General features: G+C 70.5%; 2 protein-coding genes across 3 annotated transcripts; one reads left to right on the forward strand and one right to left on the reverse strand.

The window, feature by feature from the left end:
• Positions 1-172: 172 nt before the first annotated feature.
• SLC22A18 (solute carrier family 22 member 18) lies at positions 173-15,905 on the reverse strand. 2 transcript variants are annotated; one of them, XM_036295931.1, is made up of 11 exons: positions 15,767-15,905; positions 13,681-13,930; positions 11,924-12,021; positions 11,177-11,337; positions 10,899-11,031; positions 5,799-5,917; positions 4,769-4,876; positions 4,168-4,268; positions 2,255-2,356; positions 1,967-2,087; positions 173-405 (listed from the first exon to the last, which is right to left on the reverse strand). In XM_036295931.1, exons 2-11 carry the CDS (start codon positions 13,822-13,824, stop codon positions 218-220), a joined length of 1,275 nt encoding a protein of 424 aa, XP_036151824.1. In that variant the 5' UTR covers positions 13,825-13,930; positions 15,767-15,905; the 3' UTR covers positions 173-217. The 2 variants fall into 2 exon arrangements, with proteins under 2 accessions (XP_036151824.1, XP_036151825.1); XM_036295932.1 differs by lacking the exon at positions 15,767-15,905 and adding an exon at positions 15,454-15,581.
• LOC118648952 (collagen alpha-1(I) chain-like) lies at positions 14,681-19,197 on the forward strand. Its single transcript, XM_036295555.1, has 3 exons — positions 14,681-14,695; positions 15,082-16,185; positions 16,963-19,197. The coding sequence occupies exons 1-3, from the start codon at positions 14,681-14,683 to the stop codon at positions 17,164-17,166; spliced, it is 1,323 nt and encodes a 440-aa protein (XP_036151448.1). The 3' UTR covers positions 17,167-19,197.
• The last annotated feature ends 1,981 nt before the right edge of the window (positions 19,198-21,178 follow it).

Raw genomic sequence — 21,178 nt, forward strand, 5'->3', positions numbered from 1 at the left:
GGGCCCCTCTCAACCGGGACAAGCTTTGGGTGATTCTGCCCCCCAGAGCCCGAGGCCGCAGCCCCCTCCTCCAAGAAGCCCTCCAGCTTTCCCAGCTCCATCTCTCCTCGCCAGGCCTCCTGCCCAACCAGACGCAGGCCTGCGTGGGAGCCCGCAGAGACCAGGCCGGAAGTGGTGCCCAGGGAATTTATTGCCAGTCTGTGCCCAGGGGCCAAGGTCACCGGACTTTGTCCGTCTTCTGGGGTGTGGGCTGCCTCCAGAGGGCCAGGAAGACCAGGAGGTTGACGGCGAACTGCACGTGGCCGAAGACGGGGACTCCGAAGCCGCGGTACAGGAGGCCCCCCAGGGTGGGCCCCAGTGTGCGGGTCAGCGGCTGCACGGAGGCACAGAGGCCCAGCATGGTCCCTGTGGGGCGGGGGGTGTGGGTCAGGCCTGGGGGGGTCCCTCCGGTCACCACCCCACCGCTCACTTCCTGTCTCCCCCGCCCTCCGCTGTGCCCCAGCCCCTCCCCCAGGGCCTGCGGGCCTGGTCCCTGGGGACCACTCAGCCGTGAAGGGGCCCCGCTGGCCCCGGCCGCCCTGGGCCGGAGAGTTCCCACGAACAGGGGGGGCCCGGACTGGGTCCAGTCACGGGGGTGGGGGGCCCCCCTGCCCCGGCCACCAGGGAGCTGGCGATGGTGTGCAGCCAACAGGAACGGGGTGGGGGGGGGCCTGGCGGTAAAAGGTGAGCCACCAGGTGAGGGCCGGGCCTGGGGAACAAGGTGGCCGCGACAGCCCAGGGTCCCCACACAGCGCCCCCCAGAGGACCTGCAGGGAATGCGCCCCACAGGGCTCAGAGGGCTTTGGGGGCTTAGGAAGGGCACCCCACCGCCTCTGACCCCACCTCCCAGGTTCCCCTGGCCGTGGGCAAGCATGTTGTGGCTACTGTCCCAGCCCCGGGCGGCCAGAGCCCCGGGAGGTCAGAGCCCCCGCTGGGCTGGCAGCCTGGCTGGGTCCGCGGACCCGCCTGGCGAGGCCGCGCTGGGCTCAGGGCCGGAGGGAAACTGCAATGCAGCCTCTCCCGTCGCCCACGCACCCCACCCGGCAGACACCGGGGAGCAATTTACCGCCCCCTCTGTGGCCTAGGGTTCCCAGGCTGGTGCTGGGAACCAGCTCCTGGCTCCTTCCGAGTCGAGGGTGGGGCCTCAGGCGCAGTGAGGCCAGGGCCTGCCCTCACCTCTCCAGGCCTGTCCCCGGCTGCTCCTCCTGGCCTCTCCAGCGAGCTGGCCACCCCCTCCGGGAAGCCCTCCAGGCCCCACCTGGCCTCCCGGGACCCCAGGACTACGGGCCTCAGAGGTTTTGGAGGCATCGGGCCACCAGACCTCAGTCAGCGCCTCCCGGACAGACAGACGCAGGGACCGAGCGTCAGCCAGGCCCCCCGAGGTTTCCGCCCCTGCAGCTGGGGACCCCCTCACCGCAGACAGACACCGGAGCCCTGAACTCGGCCTACACCGTGCCAGTGTCCCGCTGGGAGGCCCGAGGCTGCCTGGGTTTAACCAGCTGTGCCATTCACCCCAACACCTGCGCCCAAGCTGGGGAGGGGAGCGGGGACAGGCCCGCCTCGGCTGCGGCCTGCCCACTCCCCGCCCACCGGGCTGGCTCCCTAACTGGCCTCGCAGGAGCCTCCCCTGCCCCCACCTCCACACCTTGGCTCAGCTGGGCCCAGCCTGGAGGCCGTCTCCCCCTCCTTTCCAGTGAAGTCCTACCCGTACATTAGAGCCAAGCCGATGCCACCTCCAGGGAGCACTCCTCCCACCCCAGGTCTGGCCCTGGACGGGTCAGGTGCAGGGCCGGCTGGGCCCGGCTGGGCCGAGTGGTGGCCAGCCTCTCCCCACCTGCCCCGAAGCAGGACAGCTGTTCCACCCGAGCCCGAGCCCACTCCCGAGGGCGGCCCGGCCCAGGCCTCCTCGCCGGCAGCCCGCGCTCACCGGTGTCCGAGGCCGAGACGGCCTTGGTCAGCATGCTGTCCGTCACCACGTTGAGTGTGCACAGGCCGAAGACCAGGCCGGGCATCAGGAGGCAGAAATGGAACACGTTGGACATCAGCGCCTGGCACGGGGCGGGCAGGGCCACGGTGATTGGGGCGCCCAGGGGATAGGGCAGGAGGCCCATCCCTGAGGCCCCATAGAGGGGCCCTGGGAGGGGTTGGGGTGGGGTGGGGCCCAGGAGCTCAGGCGCAGTGCCCCGCCCTCTGTGGGTGCAGCCCGGGTGCTCACCATGGCCAGGCCCACCACGCTGAAGACCAGCACGCTGGCCCGGAGCAGCGCGGCCTCCGAGAAGCGGCTGCTCAGCCGGCCGATGACCAGGCCCTGGATGACCTGGGGGGGGGGCACAGGGGGAGGGTCGGGGCTGCGGCCAGGGGCACCTCCACACCCTTGGCAGCCCAGCCCGGAGCAGTGACCAGTTCTAGAGCAGAAGGGTGGGCCCCAAGGACCCTGGGGAGACAGAGGAGGGGGGTGGGGGCCTCACATATGCGCGCACGCACACATGCACGCACACATACACACGTGTGCGGCCAGCCACTCAGAAGTCCATGTTCACATTTACTGCGAATCCCGTCTCTTTAATGTCAGGGGCGATGAGCGTCCTAATCCAAAAGGCGCCGTTTCATTGGGGGGGCCGGGGGGGGGCGATGGGTTACGTGACGTTAAAACACGTCTTTTATCATTTGAAAAGGCCCCGTGTGGCCCTGGGTCCAAGTGTGGGGACCCCGTGGTCCTGTGAAGGCCCCTCCGGTGTCCCCTGGCCCCCAGCTCTGCTTCCTCAGCCCCTCTCTGTCCCCTTGCTGGGAGGGAGGGCCCCCCATTTCATAGGGGAGACCGGGCTCAGAGGGGAGGTGGCTGCACTGGGACCTGAGCCAGTGGCCCGGTGCCGTGTGCGCCCTCCGCCCGGCCTGGCCTGTCTACGGGAGCCACCCTGTGCCGGGACTGGGCCAGGAGCCACCTCCCCAGGTACAACTGGGTAAACCGAGGCCCTGAGGGCTGACATGGCTGGCCCTGGGCCGGCGAGGTCCCTGAGGCAGGGAGGGGCTCCCCGAGGCCACTGCCGTCCCACACGGTCCCTCAGTGCCCCACGCCCAGCTGGGTCCTAGGAGCTGCTCCCCTCCTGCCCTCGGCTCTGCTCTGGGAGGGGGGAAGGTCCACAGCGGGGACACCGGGGACACAGGGCCCTGACTCAGAGGCAGGCCCAGCCCCCAGGCCACTCCCAGGCCGGGTGAGGCTCCCTATCTGGTCCTCTCCCTCCTCGCCCCGGGCGGGCAGGAAGTGCCTGGGCACCTCGGGCTGGGAGCTCAGTCGGCTGGGGGATGGGCGGGCTGGGGGTCAGGGGCGGCCTGGGCTGGGGGTCAGGGGCAGCCTGGGCTGGGGTCAGGGGCAGCCCAGCCCTGCAGAATGGCACCGACCTCCTCCTCCCTGCCTGCTTGACACAACAAAACCGTTTCAGCCCAACTCGCGCGGCTCAGAGGCTGCGCGTCCACCTAGGAACCGGGAGGTCACGGTTCGATTCCTGGTCAGGGCACAGGCCTGGGTTGTGGGTTCGATCCCCAGGGGGGGGCCTGCAGGAGGCAGCCGATCAGTGATGCTCTCTCCTCATGGATGTTTCTCTCCCTCTCCCTTCCTCTCTCCCTTCCTCTCTGAAGTCAATAAAAAAATATTTTTAAAAAACCTCTTTCACATCGTCAACGTCCTCTGAACCAACCCGCGCCCGCGCCCCCTCTGCGCAGCGGCCTCGCGCTCCTTACAGACAGGCCAGGCCCGGGTGCCTGCACTGCAGGAGCCTGACCTTGGGCTTAAACGCACGCACAGCTCCTCGGGCCCGGGGGGGCTGGTGGGGGGGGCGGTAAGACCTGTCCGCCTCCCGGTGGCCCCTCCCTGTGGCCCCACTGGGCCCTGCAGACCCACCCCCTCCGGGGCCTTATATGGAGCCCGGCCGCTCCTCCCCACGCCCAGCACTGGGCCGGCCCCCCTGTCCCGCCTGCCTCGGGGCACTCAGAGGGACTCTGGTGGACAGGGCCTGGGTACAGCCAGCGCGGGGGCCGAGGGGGGAGGTGAGCCCGTGGGGGGAGGGCTCGGAGCAGCAGGTGAGGAGGCCTGCCCCAGCCCCCGCCCGCCTGGCGCCCGGCCTCACTCACCATCAGGAGGACCCCGAAGGCGGACATGAGGTAGCCGGCCTGGGCGGCCTCCAGCCGGAAGAAGTCCATGCAGATGATGGAGAACATGACCATGAAGAGCCCTGGGCGGGGGCGGGGCGGGGCGGGGGGTCAGGGAGGGCCAAGCGGGTCGACCACGGTGACTGTGTCGGGAGCCGGTGATACCGGCGGGACCGGGCGCTTGCCCTCAGTTGGGTCAGGTCCCAGCACGGGACACCCCCCTCAGGGCCGTGCGGGTGAGCAGGAAAGGCTGGGTGCTGTCCCTCGGACAGGTGGGCACCCCAAAGCGGGCGGATGGGAGACGGGGTCCCAGGGCTGACGATGTGGGAGGATCCGACCCCAGACCCATCAGGGGCCCTCGAAGGCCCCTTTCACTGAAATCCATGGCATGGTCCCGCCCCTGTGCCCCAAGAGCGGGCCTGGGGGGGAGCCGGCCTGGGTGGGAGCCGGGGCCTGGGTGGGAGGCGGCCTGGGGGGGAGCCGGGGCCTGGGGGGGAGCTGGGGCCTGGGTGGCCTGGGTCAGAACGAGGGCCCCCAGGCTTGGCTGTGTCCGCTCTGCTGGCCTGGGGGCAGCCGGACTCACCGGAGGGGAAGCCGGAGACCACCTTGACCAGGAACACGGGCAGGACGCCCGGCCGCAGCAGCAGGCGGGTGATGGCCTTCAGGTCAAACACGCTGGCCTTGGGGACGCCTGGGTCACCGGAGAGGAGAAGCTGTCAGGCCAGCACCCAGGCCCTCCCCCACCTCGGCCCGGATGTGGGGGCCTCTGTCTGACCCCGGGCCCCCACCCGCGAGGTGCTCCTGAAGCCAGCACCCACAGCACCCACAGCACCCACAGCACCCACAGCACCCGCAGCACCCACAGCACCCACAGCACCCGCTGCACCCGCTGCACCCACAGCACCCACAGCACCCACAGCACCCGCTGCACCCGCTGCACCCACAGCACCCACAGCACCCACAGTACCCGCAAGCTGCACCCGCTGCACCCACAGCACCCACAGCACCCACAGTACCCGCTGCACCCGCTGCACCCACAGCACCCACAGCACCCGCTGCACCCGCTGCACCCACAGCACCCACAGCACCCATAGCACCCACAGCACCCGCAGCACCCGCTGCACCCGCAGCACCCACAGCACCCATTGCACCCGCTGTACCCACAGCACCCGCTGCACCCACAGCACCCGCCTGCGGCTGCAGGCCTCGGGGTCCTGGTCACCCCCCATCCTGTGCCCACCCCGGCTCTGCCCCAGCTCCCACTCCGCACCCCAGGGGACCCCTCCGGCCCCACCAGAGGGAGGAGGATGACCTCGGCCCCCTGGCACCTCCTTCCCCCGCCGCCTCGGGCTCCATCCATGGTCTCTTCAGACCAGGACCCCCCTGTGACCCCCCTCCCCCCCGTGTGGCTCCAATGGCGTCAGCGCCTGAGAGGCTCCAGGAAGGGAGGAGTTGAGGGGCGCCGAGTCCCTCCCAAGCCCCAGGTGCCCCCAGGCGGAGGCCCTGGGCTCAGCGGCTCCTGCTGCAGGGCGGGGCGTGGAGGGGCCTAGCCCAGGGCCGGGGCGCTGGCCGGCGGGACAGGAGCCTCAGGGTCGTGTGGCTGGGGGACTCACCTGGCGGGGCGGCCTGGGCGTGGGCGCCGGCCCCCTTGGTGCTGGTGGGGATGCAGGTGGCGCTGAGGGTGGCTCCCAGGAGGTTGGCCACCAGGGCCACGAGGGCTGGACACTGAATCCTGGGGGACAGTGGTGGTCACGCTGGGCCGAGGCCGCCTGAGCATCCCCCCCCTTCAACCACACAGAGGCCCCGGCGGCTGGAGCAGCTCACGCTCAGCCTGTGCCCGGAGCGCGGGACGGGGACCCGCAGGCGCTACGACCTTCATGACCTTCGTGACCTCACGGCCTTCATGCCGTGGCTGAGGCCCTCAGCGTTCACAGCGGGAGGCCCCTTGGCCTCCGGGACTGGAGGGACTGGAGGGGCCGGAGGTGGCTGGTGCCAGGATGGGGGGCCCGAGGGCTCTCAGGAAAGGCCCCCAACCCCAGGCCGGGGCGCGTGAGGCCCCCACAAGCGGCCTTTCCGTGGCCGGGACGGCTGCAGGCTGCAGGTCCGGGCCGGACCCCAGCGTGGCCACAGCCCGCGCCCCCGGCCGCAGGAGCTGGCCTGTGACGCGAGCGGGGAGGGCGCTGGCCCCGGAGAGAAGGGCTCTTTCTTCAGGATCTGAGAGCAGACGTCACCGCTGGGGCCGGGGGACAGACCTGCTTTCTCTGCCGGATGCCCCGGAAATGCGGGGGCAGAGCGGCCCCTCGGACGGCTATTTCGGGGGCCGGGGACAAGCGAGGGGCGGCGGGAGCCAGGCCGCTTCTGGGACCCTGATGGTGCCTTGCGTGGAGGCGGCGACACAGGGGCCCGGGACCGAGGGCCCGGGAGGGAGGAGGGCTGCCCCCACCGCAGAGGTCGCGGCTCCCCCAGAACAGAAGGCCACGGGGGCGGGAGGGAGGGACGCGGGACGGGGGCAGCTTCGGCCAGGCCTGGGTGCGAGGGCCTCCACTGGTGCGCCCTGGGCCGGTGTGGCTGGGGCCTCCCGTCTGATCCCGCGGGGACCTTGGGGGGCAGGGCCGCTGGGTGGGGTCTCGGGCTCACGGGCCCTTTTCACCGATGGTGCCGACCACGAGGGCAGCGCCTTCCGTGCGGCTTTGCCCACCGCCCTTTTATTTTGTGTCAAAAACCAGACAAGAGGCTGGACAGACAGCCTCACGGACGCCATGAAGGGGCATCGAGTCCTTCCGTCTGTCCGTCGCTGTGGCTCCCGTGACGGGCGGACCTGCTTCCTCAGACACAGAGGAGGGCCACCCTCCCGGGACCCCTAAGGCCGCACTGGTCGCCGGGGGGCTGCCTGCTGTCCGAGGCTCCTGTGGCCCGCAAGGCGTGTCTGGAGGGCGGGGCCTGGCCACCTGCCCCCGTGTGGCCCCTGCTGTGTCCTCCCGCCGCCCCGGCCGGCCCCAGGTCACGATCCGCTATGAAGCTGGCCTGCGTCCCCCCTGGGCCGAGGCTCTGAGGGGCTGGCAGGTGGCCGGCTCCCCTGGCCTGGCTGCAGGTGGGGCTTGGGGCCCCCCAGGCTGTGTGCCCCGCACCTGTCCCAGCGGGAGGGCAGGCTGGGGCCAGCTGGGACATGAGGGGGGTGGAGAAGTCACACCCTGGAACTCGGGGCTAGGACCGTGGAGGAACCGGCCCCTGGAGGGGGCTCCTGACAGCCTCCCTCCAGCTCCAGGTGGGCAAACAGCCCGCAGCCCCGGCCGCCCAGCCCCTGGCCCTCACTGGACCCCACAGGCCTCCCGTGGGGCTTCTACGCTTCCCCTTGGCCCGGAGCGGGGGGCCTGGGCCCTCCCACGGGGACGCCTGACTCCCAGCCCATCACCTCGGCCTCCGTGCCCTCGTGTGCACACCCCGGGCCTGGCACCTGGGCTGGAGGCGGGGCTGGCACGGTCGCGGTGAGCCACCCCAGCACCAGGCGGGGAGGCGGCCTGGCTGACGGTGAGTCACTCCTGCCCCGAGATAGTCAGGACAGCGGATGCCTGCTTGGCAGCCGGCAGGGGAAGCCGGGGTGTTGCCGGGCGGAAACCTTCCGTCAGGGAGATAAAGGTTTCCCACGCCTTCGCCCGGACCGCGGGCGGGATCGGCCTTCCGGGGAGGCCGGCTCCACCTCCTGATAAAGCCGGCGAGTCCCCGAGGCCCACGGGCGCAGCTGGGTCAGCGCTGGGCCATCACAGCCAGCGGGCGCCCGGGAGGGAGGGCCGGCAGCGGGCACGGAGGCCCAGCTCCCCTCGCCGTGGCCGATGGCTGCCGCCGCCCGCCCCGCGCCCACACCCTCCTGGCCTAGACCCGGGGCCTGGCGCCTGGCGGGCCTCTGCCGGAGCCACTTCTGGGGGCAGAGCCCGGGGGGCACAGAGCTGCCCCTGCCCCGAGGGAGCCAGGCCTCGGGGCCCGAGCTCCAGGCTGAGCCCAAACCAGCTGTGCCAGCGCCCGTCACAGCCCAGCCCGGCCAGGCCACTTCCTCTCCGCTCCTGCTCCCGGGGAGGAGGTGGGGGTGGCTGGGCCTTTCTGGACGGGGAGGTGAGCAGGGAGGGGGCAGGGAGAGGGGGTGCCAGCCCTTGCCATGGGGCATCGGGCATTGGAGCCGATTCCCCTGGCCCTTGGGGAGCCTCAGTCTCCCTGCCCATCAAAGGGAACTCCAAGGACATAAAGCGCCTTAGATCTTGGTATGAAAGAGGGAAGCGAATGGAATGTTCTGGAAACTGCTGGCAGGGAGAGACCAGTGGCCTCCCCTGGGTCAGCAGCTGGACAGGAAGGCAGGTGGCCACGGGAGGGAGTGGGGGCAGGGCTGGCGAGGGGGCGCGCTGCCCAGGGGAGACCACCCGGCGAGGCGAGGAAAGGAGCCAATGGGAGCAGGTGCTGGGCTGAGAGGCTGAGAGGGCCGGAGGGTGGGGCAGCGTGGGGTCCTCCCTGCCTCTCAGCCCCTGCCCCTGCCCCCCGTTTTCCTCTCCCTGGCAGACGGGGGCCCCCCTTCCCTGGACCCGGACCCGGCATCGGAGTCAGGCTCCCGCCTGCCTGCACGAAGGAGGTGGAGCCTGTGCAGGCGGAATCTGTGGTCACTCCGGCCTCGTGGGCATGGAGGGTCCCCCCTCCGTGACCCCGCGCCTCGCGGCTCCCGGGACGGACCTGCCCTGCGGTCCTCCTGGGCCTCCACTTTGACACCTGCCCCTCCCCACCTGTGGCCCGAACCAGCTCCCAGGGCTTGGACCGCCCAGGGCCGGCTCTTCCCACCTGGACTCCCTCCCCGGCCACCGTCCCTCCAGCCCGAGTCGGGGGGCACAGCCTTGAGTTCACACATGCATCCCCCCCCGCCCCCGTAGGCAAAACCAGGCCAGAACCGGCCCTCTGCCCGCCCCACCCACCCCTGCAGCCGCTCCTGGGCCGGTGCCAACCTGTCCTGCCTGGGGCGGGGTGGCACAGCAGCCCCTCGCTGGTCTCCTTGCTGCCCCCCCGCCCCCCCCAGTTCTCAGCACAGCAGCTTGGCTACACCTGCCTGCTCACGCCTGCCCCGGCTCCACGGCCTGAGCCCCCCTGTCCCCCCTCCCCTCCCCTCCAGTCACACGGGTCCTCCTGCCTCTGCCCTCACCTTCTTCTTCTTTTTTAAAAAAATATTTTTATTGATTTCAGAGAGAAAGGGAGAGAGAGAGAGAGAGAGAGAAACACCCACGATGAGAGAGAATCATTGATCGGCCGCCTCCCGCATGATAAGGGATGGAGCTCACACCCGGGCAGGCGCCCTGACAGGGCATTGGACCATGGCCTCCGGGTCCACAGGTCGCCGCTCAACCACGGAGCCACGGCGGCCAGGAGCCGAGCAGCAAGCCACTGTCCTGTGTGCACGAGTGTGTAGGGGGAATGTGTGCATGTGTGTGAGTGTGTACAGTGGATGTGTGTGTGTGTGTGTGTGCTTGTGAGCGTGTGTAGTTCCGACACCAGGACATCTCCCCGCTGAACGCAGTCCCAGGGCAGCCCATTGGGGCCTGTGCAGAGGGGGGTGGGCGGGGGGAACCAGAGGGCACAGGGCCGCTGGCCAAGGAGCCCACAGCCCGCAGCCACCACCCAGAACAAAGCCGAACGCCTGGGCCCGAATGGCGGTGCGGGCAGTGCCAGGCTCACTCCTAAGAAGAAGGCTGGTTTTGAGTGGGTGTTGGGGCTTCTGGGGAGGGGTGGGGGGGCCGCATGCGCACTGGTCTCGGGGCAGCCCCCTCGCCAGGCGGCCTCTCCAGGGCCAGGCATCCGGGGCCCAAGGTGAAGCTCTTCTCCCGGGAGGCGGGCCAGGCCACAGGGACAGGCAGCCGTGCAGCCCCCCACAGGAGTGGGGTGGGGTGGGGTGGGCCTGGGATGGTGCCTGTGACCCGTGTGTGGGAGCTGCTGGCTGGGCTCTCTGGGTGCAAAGCCGGTGGGTGCGAGCGTGTGCATGTGTGCGTGTGCGAGCGTGTGCGTGCGTGCATGTGTGCGTGTGCATGTGCGCGCGCGTGTGAGTGTGCATGTGTGTGCGCATGTGTGCATGTGCGTGCGTGTGTGTGCGAGCGTGTGTGCATGTGCGTGCATGTGCGTGTGCATGTGTGCGTGTGCATGTGCGCGCGCGTGTGAGTGTGCATGTGTGTGCGCATGTGTGCGTGTGCGTGCGTGTGTGCGCGAGCGTGTGTGCATGTGCGTGCATGTGCGTGTGCATGTGTGCGTGTGCATGTGCGCGCGCGTGTGAGTGTGCATGTGTGTGCGCATGTGTGCATGTGCATGCGTGTGCATGTGCGCGCACGTGTGAGTGTGCATGTGTGTGCACATGTGTGTGCGAGCGTGTGTGTGCATGTGTGCGCGCGGAGGGGACAGAGGCCTGTGTTTCACGCCCAGTGATTAAACCGCCCACAAGCTGCCCTCCCCCGTCCAGGGGCTTGCAGCCCAGCACCCCCATCGCAGGGCCCCAGGGCCCACAACCCGGTTTCCTGTAGGAAATTGGGTTCCTAACACCCGCCTGGCGGGGCGGGCCTCCCAGCCTGCACCCCCCAGACCCCACCCGGCCGCGTGCAGGAGGGGAAACTGAGGCCGGGCCGAGCATGCTGGCGGGACGGAGCCGACCCAGCCCCGCCGTCCGGACCCTCCACGGCCCCGCCCACCCGTCCACTCACCCGCACGCGGAGCTCAGGGTCCCCCCGAGCAGGGAGCCGAGGATGGTGCCGACGCCGAAGCAGAGGCCGAGGCGGCCCAGGGCCGTGGGGCGCTCCTCAGGCGCCGACAGGTCAGCGATGACCATCTGGGCGGCTGGGGGCGAAGCGGGGGCTGAGCGGCGTCCACCCCGGCACCCCACCTGCCCCCACACCACCCCGCGTCCTGTGTTGCTCTCGGGTCCAGACTAACATCTTGGGGGCGACCTCTGCGCCGAGGGGTTCGGGCCCAGCCGGCCTACCTGGCAGCGTGTGCATGAGCGGGGCGGGCAGGCGCGAGGCGAAGAGCAGGGCCACGCCGGGCAGGGCCGGGCTGCAGGCGGCCGCCAGGAGCAGGTAGAGCGCCGAGGCCGCCAGGAAGGAGACGGTGAAGGCGGCCCGCGCCCCGCGCTGGTCTGCGAACCTGCGGGCAGAGGTCGCGGTCCCTCCTCGCCCCGCCCCACGCCCACCCTGGGCCTCAGTCCCCACCTTCCACGGGCCGCTGCGGTGACCTGGGGTCTGACCTACCCCTGGGGCCTGCCCGGCACCCCCCCCCCCCCTCCGAGAAGAAGGTGTGGGTCCGAGGGGACCCAGGGTGTGTGCATTTTGCAGACCCCGTCTCCTCCCTGCTCTGCGCCCCGTCTCCGGGGTCACTGCCTCGGGGACTCCCTTCCCTGCAGTCGCTCGAGACCTGACTCCAGCCACGTGGGTCTGGCCCCGAGGAGTGTGCCGAGGGCGAGGCCGGGGGTCCCAGGTCCGAGTTCCCAGTGGAGCCGGGCCTGACAGCCCCGAGCGTCTCACAGGGAAATCCTCTCTCGCAGCCAGAACTGGTGGAGGTTGTGGGGGGACGCCCTGGGAGTCGGGGCGCCCCAGCCCCAAAGGGACCAAAGCTGTTCGGTGCCTCCGTGTGTCCCTCTGTGAGATGGAGCTGGCGTCGCCCCGGGGGGCCCAGCGTGAGGTGGGGAACCCGGCAGGGGCGGCCGTGACGGCGGAGGGGCGGCCCACGGTACCTGCCGAACAGGGGCCCGCCCAGCAGCTGGAGCGCCCCGAAGGCCGTCTGCAGGCAGCCGAAGGCCACGGAGTCCAGGCCCAGCGTGCGGGACAGGTACTGAGACACAGGAGGGCCCGTCAGGGCGGGAGGCCGGGGTCTGGAATCCGGGGTCCCCAGTGGGCCGGCGGTGGGAGGGGCAGGCTGGGGGAGGGGGCCGGGTGTGGAGGGGACGCAGGTGCTCCTTGTGGAAGGGGGAGCCTGTGGGGGCCTCTGGGTCCAGGGAGGGCTGCGTAGAGGCAGCAGCTGGCCTCCCTGCCCCCGTGGGGCACACACACCTCCCGCGGTGAGGGAGGCACCCACAGCCACTCAGAGCTGCTCTGCTGGGCACCAGCTCTCCTAGGGGTTCTAACTGCGCCCATCGCCCCCCACCAGCCTCCGAGGCAGGGGTGCTGGGACCCATTGTACGGTGGGGACATTGGGGCCTGCCCAGGGCACTCCGTGCTGTGGCTCTGACCAGGCCGTGGTCGGAGGGAGCTGGGCCTTGAGGGGCGGGTGTTGGGCTCACGTTGCCCTGGAGCCCCTGCCAGTGCCAGGATGTGGCAAAGGCGATGCCCATTCCCACCCTAGGTCCAGGCAGGGGCTGTGGACAGACCAGACAGGGGCTCTGGCACCCCCAAAGCCCCTGGTGCTGTCACTGGGTGGGGGTGAGAGCCTGTTGGGGGCTCCCCGGGGGTACAGGGGGGTGACGGGCGGCCGGGTGGGCAGTAACCAGGAAGCCACAGTGGCCAGTTAACCCACCGCCCACTCGGGTGGGCAGGCGGGCAGCTCCAGACCAGGGGAGGCGGCAGGGGAGGGGTGGATGGGCCATCTGCCCCCGCCTCCGGGTGTCCTGGGGACACAGAGGTCGTCCGACACCGTGGCCCAGACCTGGGCTGTGGGACAGCCGCCTGAGACGGACCCCTGGGAGCAGGATGGGGGAAGCGGCTGCAGGAGCCAGGCCCCCAGGTGGGCCTGGGCAGAGGCCGAGTGCGGCTGGAGGCTAGGCCGGTGGTCGGCAAACTCTTTAGGCAACAGAGCCAAATATCAACAGGACAACGACTGAAATTTCTTTTGAGCCAAATTTTTTAAACTTAAACTATACAGGTGGGCACATTGTTATTAACTTAATTAGGGAACTCCTAAGGCTTAGGGCAGCGATGGCGAGCCTATGACACGCGTGTCAGAGGTGACACGCGAACTCATTTTTTGGTTGATTTTTCTTTGTTAAATGGCATTTAAATATATAAAATAAATATCAAAAATATAAGTCTTTGTTTTACTATGGTTGCAAAGATCAAAAAATTTCTATATGTGACACGGCACCAGAGTGAAGTTAGGGTTTTTCGAAATGCTGACACGCCGAGCTCAAAAGGTTCGCCGTCACTGGCTTAGGAAGAGCCACACTCAAGGGGCCAAAGAGCCGCATGTGGCTCGCGAGCCGCGGTTTGCCGACCACGGGGCTAGGATGTGAGCGAGCTGAGTGGGTGTGAGTGCGGGGAGGGAGGGGCGGGATCGGCAGGGCAGACGCCCCAGGAGCTGTGGTCAGAGGGCTGTGCAGGCTGTGCCGCCAGAGCCCAGGACGTGCTGATGGGGTCCAGGAGGCACGTCCCGGGGCCCCTCCCCCAGCTCCCGGGCGGCAAGAACCCCCAGCGAGAGGGTCCCGGGGCGTCAGGCCCCCGCCCTGCGGGTGCACAGGGGGACGAGGAGGGGCCAGCCGGCGGGAGGCAGGGTGCTCACCGGCAGGACGGAGAACTGCATGAAGAGGCAGGTGAGGTCCAGGGTGGTCAGCACGTAGATGAGCAGGAGGACCCCGGGCCGGCCCAGGGCGCCCACCCCCGAGGGGGCCTGGCCCCGGCCCCTGGGGGCCCCGGCACCCTGCATCCTGGGACCTTGCAGGGATCCGGGAGGGAGGCTGGCAGGGGCCAAAGTCCTGCTGTGCCGGGCGGGGGCGCTGAGTCACCGGGCGGCGGAAGGGCTGGCGCCGGGCCTGCGGGGAGCGTCCGGCGCCGTGGGTCCCACCTGGGTCCGGCACCCGCTGTGCGACCCGGGGCCAGCCTTGCCCTTGGGGAGCGTGGCGGGCGGCCCTGTCCCTCCACCACGGACACGGCCCCCGGGGGACGGGAGAAGGGCCCTACCCCGGGCTCAGCGCCCACACGCCTTCGGGGCAGGCAGCTGGCGTGATTGCTGACTGCTGCACTGCAGGTGCCTCCTGCCTGGGGTGGGTTGGGGTCCCTGTGCGGGGGTCCGGGGGCTCCTTAGGCCCACAGCGCACCCCCCACTATGAAGCCGCTTCGAGGGGGAAGGACCACTTTCCTGGCTCCGGTCAGGGGCTGCCCTGGCCCCCGTGACCCGGGGCACCTGCTTTGGCAGCGCTCAGCCTGGGCACCGTCCCGGGCGAGGGTGCAGGGGGAGCCCTCCTGGCGAATTTGAACCTGGCCCATCTGGGGCTGGGTTCGGGTCCCACCCTCCCGGGGTGACCTGGGACTCCAGCCCACCCAGAGGGACCAGGGCACCCACCCTCTCGGGGACACCCCAGTGTCCCGGCCTCCTGGCTCTCATTGGCCGAGCCTGACACACACCCCCACCCCCCCTGAGGGCCTGCCCCACAGCGGGCATTCTGCCAGCCTCCTCCCTCCCCGCCTGACTTTGCCCGGACTCGCCTGCACACCCATTTCTCCCTGTGGCCGTGGGAGGCAGGCCTCTGGCCTCTGAGCAGCACTGGGCGTCCAGTCCGGACATGGGGTGCGGAGGGGTAGGGAGAGGGGCAGGCTGGGAAGGATGAGAGAGGGATGGAGGGGAGCGGGACACAGAGGAGGGCCAGGGAGGCTGGAGCATTGCTGGGGACCTCCCCCACCCACCAGGAGGCTGCTGGGAGTAGCAGGATGGCGTTTCCCCAAGTCACACTGTGGTGACGCCCCCAGAGTTGGGGCCATTTTGCTTCAAGAGGTCCCTCTGCGTGGCAGGGCTGGGGGCTAGGGGCCTGGGCGCTGGCAGGGCTGGGGGCTGTGGGGCTGTGGGGCTGGGGGCCTGGGGGCTGGCAGGGCTGGGGGTCTGGGGGCTGGCAGGGCTGGGGGCTGGGGGCCTGGGGAATGGGGGGCTGGGGGCCTGGGGGCTGGCAGACGCTGGGGGGCCTTACAGCCACAGGGAGCCCGGGGGAGCGCACAGGCCCAGCTTCCTGCAGGCACAGTTTCCCTTTCTGCTGCCACCCCTGCCGGCAGCCCAGAGCCAGGCCGCAGGCCCAGGTGTCAGGACCCAAGTCCCCTCTGCCCTGTGACCTGCAGCTCAGCAGAGCAGAGAACCAAGAGGGACGGAGCGGGGCTGGAGGCCGACGCCTGGGAGCCAGGCCTGCGGTGCCAGGAGGCGGAGGGCAGGCCGAGGCCCAGGCCCCGGGGGGGTGAGGGCCGAGCCGGAGCCTGGGCGCCATGCTGCTCCTCTCAGGGGGCAGCAGGCCTGGGCCTGAGCGAGGGGAGGTTCCCGCCCGAACGGTGCCCACGGGACCTGCGTCTGTACCGGAGGACAGAGCCGGTTCCTGCCAACCTCCAGGGACTGCGCGTGAGCTGGCCCGGCCCGGCCTGCCCACCGGCCGGCGATGGGAGGGGCGTGGCGGCCGCATCAGGTGTCCGGACGGACTCCCGGGAGGGTGGGAGCCCAGGTTCCCGGCTCCTGGAGGCTCCTGAGCTCTGGGCCGCGGCTCCCGGCCTGGCTGCCTCCCCCGGGCCTCCTGGAGGTGGGCGCCCGGGCTGGCGGGTGGGAGACCCCAGCGCCAGGCGGGGAGGCCAGGGCCCTGGAGCTGGTGGGTGGGCGGCAGGGGCTGGCTGCTCACCTCTCCCCTCCTCCTGCCTCCTGCGTCACGCAGCCCCGTGGCGGGTGCAGCTGGGGCAGAGCAGTCAGATCTGGCTGGGACCTGCCCAGAACCGGCCCGGGGAGGGCGGGAGCTTCCTGATCCTGGGAGCGCGGGCAACTGCGGGCGGCTGGGGGAGAGCAGCACCAGCCCCGGCCCCGCCTCCTCCAGGGCACGCAGCTGTGGCCGAGTGGCCAACCTGCCCACTGAGCCGCACCAGCCCCCTGAGTCCCCCGGGCCCCACACCCAGCCCCCGGCATCCACAGCCTCTGCCCCTCAGAGAAGCTCCTGGCGGGGCCAGGCTGATCCGGGAGGACGTGAGGGCTCTGGGGGGCGCTGGGGAGGAGGGCTCCCTGGAGGAGGCACCGCCTCCCCGGAGCCTTCCGGATGGATGCACAGAGGTCAGGTGCGGGAAGGACGTGCCGGGTGGAGGGGACAGCAGGGAAAGAGCCAAGAGTGGGGGGTTGAGAAACCGAGAACCCCTGCCCGACGGGGCAGGGACCGGTGTGCAGTGGGGGGAGGAGAGGCGGTGAGGCCCTGGGGAGGGAGAGGGACGGGGGAGATGTGCCCGGGGAGGGCGGAGACCCCTGTGGGTGGCTCAGAGCCGGAGGGCCGAGGGGGGGACACCAGGCAGCCTGGCCACGCGGACAGGCCTTACTGAGCATCCGTGTCACGCTGCGCGAGATGTCTGCGCGTGTGCACGCCTGTGTTTTCGTGTGCGCGTGGGGGGAGGCAGACGGTCCCCGAGGCGTGTGGCTGGCTCCTGGGTGATCGCTGATCGCACACGCACGCAAAGCTCTGTGCACTGGAGTGGGCGGGCCCTGAGCTCCCTCCTGCTCCGGGGGCACCTCTGGCCGTGCTCACAGGGAGGGGGCAGTGCAGGCCGCTGCTGCCGGCAACGGGGGACGTGGACGTGGTGGGGGGGTGGTGGTGGCAGAGGGTGCGAGGGGGGCCTGCACCCCCGGGAAGGAAGGGCTGCGGGTGTCCTGCCGGGGGCGGGGGGGGGGCGGTGGCAGGGGGCAGGCGCCTGAACAATGGCGCCACCGGCTGAGAAGGGCGGGGCGGGGGGCTGGGCGAGGCGGGTCCTCTGAGCTCAGGGTCCAGCGGGTCCTGCAGGGGCTGTGGTCGGCTGTGGTCCGAGTTGGAGGTCAGGTTCTGACCTTCCGTCCCGCCCTCAGCCTTTTCTAGAACCTCCGGCCGCTGGGCCGCAGCTGGGAGTCCAGGAAGGAGCAGGACGGACGTCGCAGCCGGGAGAGGCCTCGAACCCGCGCACCCTCTGCACCGAGCTCCGCCTCGCCTGCCCGGCGCCTCCCTCGCTGGACGGCGGCTTCAGGAGCCCGGCCCCATGGTTTCCGCGGGGCCAGCCGCCCGACATCCCCTGAGTTTCAGCGGCGGCACCACCTCTGCTCGGGGCACTGGGGCCTGGGGGGCCGGGGGACCTCCTACCCTAGGGCGTCGGGGCCGCGCTCACAGTTTGCAAACCGCAGCAGCATGAGGGACCGTCCTCGGGCTCTGCCCAAGTCGTGGCCCTGAGCCGCCTGCACCCCTGAGTCCTGCCAGGCACCCTGCCCCCCGGCTTACTCGCCTATTTCTGCCCCCACCCACTGGCCGGAAGCCCCTGAGGGGAGGGCTCCCGAGGTCCCGGGAGATAGGCTGGCTGGACGGGTGGGCACGGGTGAGGACACAGGCCAGACACCCCCAGTCCAGGCCCCAGTTTGACAGCCGAGGGGGCTGCGGGCACTCGGCCAGCTGTGCAGCCAGCCCCGCTGGGCCGGCCGCTCCATGACTCCCCTTGACAAGGGCCTTGTCCTCGTCAGCCTCAGTGTCCCCATCTGTGAAATAGGACGCTTGCTCATCGGATACTTGTGAGGATGGACTGAGAATTCACACAGGGGCCCGGCACGGGCTGCCGGGCACAGAGAAGGCTGCCTGGCACAGCTGGTTCTAACCAGCGCCCGCCTGGGCCGGAGCCGGGCCCATGTGCAGCGGGCCGGGGGCGGGCTGAGCGTCAGACTCTGTGCCAGGCTCCTCTGAACCCGCATTGTCCCAGCTGCTTATTATGCAAACCCTGCTCCATCCGCTCCCACGGTCCCCGGGGCCGCGCGTCGCTGGGCAGCGCCTGGCTGGTGGCGAGCTCTCCCGGCATCCCTGGGCCCCACGGATGCGCCGTTTCCATCACAGGCAGCTGGACGGGTCTGCGTGCTGGGCCGGGCCCTGCCCACCCCTCTGGGCTGGAGGGAGAGACGGCGGCTGGTGTGGGTGAGGCTGCCTCCGGGGAGCGGGCCTGTGCCGGCCACTGTGGACATGGCCTTTGAACCTCATCAGAAGCCTCACCGAAGAGAAGGCCAAGGCACAGAGAGGGAAAGCCAGTGGCCCGAGGATACATGGCCAGGAAGAGGCCGGGGCGCAGCCTGGCTCCAAAGCCCACAGGCCTGCCCTCGGCCGGCACCGCTGCCGCCCCGCCCATCCCTCTAGCTGTGGGTGCCGTTGGCAGGGAGTGGCCGGGGTGGGAAAGCCGCTGCCAGCAGAAGGGATCCGGCCACCGGCACCCTGGGCGCGCTCCCTGGAGCCCAGCAAGGGCTGCTGCCTCTGGCCTCTGGCTGCCCTCCAGCACCACGGAGGCCCCTCCTGGCCCCATCCTCCCAGACTCCCCCTCCCCGTCCACCTCCCCCTCACATCCCAGGGCCTGGGAGCCTCTGACTCCCCCTCTTGGGCCCCTGCCCGGCCCGGGCCTGCCCACCAGCCCTCACCACCCCCCTCCCAGCCGCGGGTGGTGGCACCTGCATCCCCTCCTCGGGCACAGGATCCGGGCCCTGAGCTGGACCCTCCGGGCATCGGGGCATCGGGGCTTTCCAGGTGCAGCCGCCCCCCTGCGCCCCCCCCCCTCCCCCCGGGGCCGGAGCCGGGACCCAGCCCTCAGCCCCAGTGTGAGGGGCTCAGGGCCTGTGCAAGGCCCCTCCCTCCTGGGCTCCCTCCTTCCCAGGCTCCTCCTCACCCCAAACCTGGGGTGCCCCTGCCCGGGTTCCAGCTGCACCCCACTGCCCACCGTCATGGCACGACCAGCCCACAGCTGTGCAGGTCCCGTGTCTGCACCTGCTGTGGGCGGCGGGAGGTGGACCCCAGGGCTCCCTTCGGCTGTAGGCTCATTTGGGGGAGGGTAGCGGCCGATGGGGAGAGTGGGGCACACATGTCCCTCAGGCCTGCTTGCCTAGGTGACAGCCCCCCCCAGCACCTAGGGGTGCTGCTCCCCAGGCCAAGCTCCTGCCGGGAATGGCTGTGTGGGGCCCAGCTCCCTGCCCAGAGTGGGAGCCAGGGTTTCCACGTTGGCATGGGAGGCGCTGAGCCCAGGTTCTGAGTGTGTGCCCCTCGCGGTCCCCCAGGCCCAGGCCCAGGCTGGGCAGGCGGGGGGGCAGGGGGCAGGGGGCAGGGGGGCAGGGGGCAGGTGCAGGCAGCCTCGCTCTGCAGCCCAGGGTCTGCCTGGCTGCACTGACGCAAAGGGAAGGCAGAGGGCGCTGGGAGGCAGGGCCGTGGGGGGACCGGCAGGAAAAGGAAGAGGAGGAGCTGGGGGAGGAGGGGGGAGAGAGGAAGGGGCGGAGGGCTGCCGGCGAGAGGGGAAAGCTGGAGGGGAGGGGAGGGGGGCGGGGAGAAGGGGGGAGGGGGCTGGCCTTCACCTTGCGGCTCTAACCTCCGTCTCTCCCTCCTCCCCGCCTGCTCCTTGGCCCCCTCGCCCCTGCCCGCCCTGCGTGCAATTCCCACTAAGGTGTGAGGGACAGCCCCCCCGCACCCAGGGGTGTCATGCATTTATGTATTCATTCATTTTATTCATTCATTTATGTATTCATTTAATTAAATAAATCTTCCCCCTACACAGTCCTGACCGGGCACACTGGGCAGGCGCCCCCACCTTAGACTTGAGGAGAGTTGGGGTCACAGAGAGCTGGGCCCTTGCCCACCCGGTGAGGAACCAGTGAAGGTAGAGGGGCCAGTGGGTTGGGGGTCCTCTTTCAGGCCCGGGTGCGGGGCCCCCAGGCTGCTGGCTGCGGTGCCGTCCGTGGCCACCAGGGGGCAGGAGGTGCCCAGCTTTGGGCCTCAGGCCTGGGCTGCTGGCTGGCCGGGAGGTGGCGGGCCTGGTCTGGCAGGCGGCCCAGGCTCTGGGGGGAGGGAGGGCCGGCGCCCCTTCTGCTGAGCCCCCATTTCTGTGCCCCCGGGAGGACCTCCTGGCCTTGTCCTGGTGAACTGCTGCTCACCTCCAGGCTCGCGGGAGGAAGGATGAACGCGGGGCGAAGGCGTGGGGAGGGCTCCCCGACCCCCGACCCCGACCGTGGACGTGGGCCTGAGCCTGCTCTCCCGCCGGAGACTGTCCCCGGGCGGCCAGTGGCGGGTGCCCACCTCGCGCCCACCGTGGGCTCTACCGAGGCTCAGGATGCTCTGGGGTCCCGGACACGGGGGGGGGGGGGTCTGCCTGCTGTGGGGAGGGATGGGGTGCTGACGGGGACCCTCACATGGCACTTCTGGCTTCTCTGAGCTCCACGTGGCGTGTCCCGTGGGCTGAAGAGGCCGACTCAGAGGGGTCCCCACAGTCCACGGAAAGCAGAGAGAGAGTCGGGGCACGGCGGGGGGTGAGATCCAGGAAGGGGGCACCGGCTCCTCCCAGATCTGTTTGTCTTGCCATTTCCCTGGCAAAGTGAGGCCCCCCCAGCCCCGCCAGCCCACCCTGTCGGGTCCTGAGGAGGGGCCCGGGGGTGGGGGCGCTGGTGGTTCTGAGCTGGCCACGCGGTGTCTGAGACCCCTCCCTGCCCGCGCCTGCCCCGGGGCCTCCCGGGTTGGTCGGTGTTAAAAGCAGAAAGTTCCCAACCAGTTGGGAGGGGTCCCTGCTGGAGACCTCAGGCCCAGAGGCCCTGGGAGGGTGGGAGTGGGGGAGGGTGCTCCCGGGTCCGCCGCCCCTCCCCCGGCCCATCGAGTCCGGGGCGAGGACCCGGCGGGGACCCCGGACTCCCTGTAACCAGAGCCCGAGGACCGACCATCACCACGGGGCGGCCGGCACCTGGGGAGGACGTGCCTGGCAGCCGCGGGGAGAACAGCCCGTCCCGGGGGCTGGGGCGGGGCGAGCCTAGCGCGGGAACTCGGTCGGGAGGAAGGCTCTGGCCCCGGCGCTGGGCCCCCGCCAAGCAAAGCCTCCCCCGCGGGCGGGCGCAGAGCTGGCCCCGCCTGGCGCTGGGCCGGCTGGTTAATCTGTAACTCCCCACACCCGCGGGGCCTCCGGCCCCATTTTGGGGAGGAGAAGGGGGGCTCAGGGGCCGGGGCCTTCTCAGGGGGGCTCTCAGGGTCTGCTGTCCAGGGCCTTATGGAAGGACCCCTTTGGGGGTGCGGCTTGAGGTCAAGGGGTGGCTCTTG

This window comes from Myotis myotis, unplaced genomic scaffold (genome assembly GCF_014108235.1).
Source record: "Myotis myotis isolate mMyoMyo1 unplaced genomic scaffold, mMyoMyo1.p scaffold_m19_p_27, whole genome shotgun sequence".
Classification (NCBI taxonomy): Eukaryota; Metazoa; Chordata; class Mammalia; order Chiroptera; family Vespertilionidae; genus Myotis; species Myotis myotis.

What these genes read in the sequence shown, in the direction of transcription:
- SLC22A18 (XM_036295931.1), bottom strand. Translation starts at nt 13,824, where the DNA reads ATGCAGGGTGCCGGGGCCCCCAGGGGCCGGGGCCAGGCCCCCTCGGGG. An exon ending in CCTTCGGGGTCCTCCTGATG is followed by an intron (nt 2,357 to 4,167) that starts GTGAGTGAGGCC and finishes CCCCCCCCCCAG; the next exon opens with GTCATCCAGGGCCTGGTCAT. An exon ending in GCGTGGTGGGCCTGGCCATG is followed by an intron (nt 2,088 to 2,254) that starts GTGAGCACCCGG and finishes GCCCCGTGCCAG; the next exon opens with GCGCTGATGTCCAACGTGTT.
- LOC118648952 (XM_036295555.1), top strand. An exon ending in TTCCGGATGGATGCACAGAG is followed by an intron (nt 16,186 to 16,962) that starts GTCAGGTGCGGG and finishes TCCCGCCCTCAG; the next exon opens with CCTTTTCTAGAACCTCCGGC.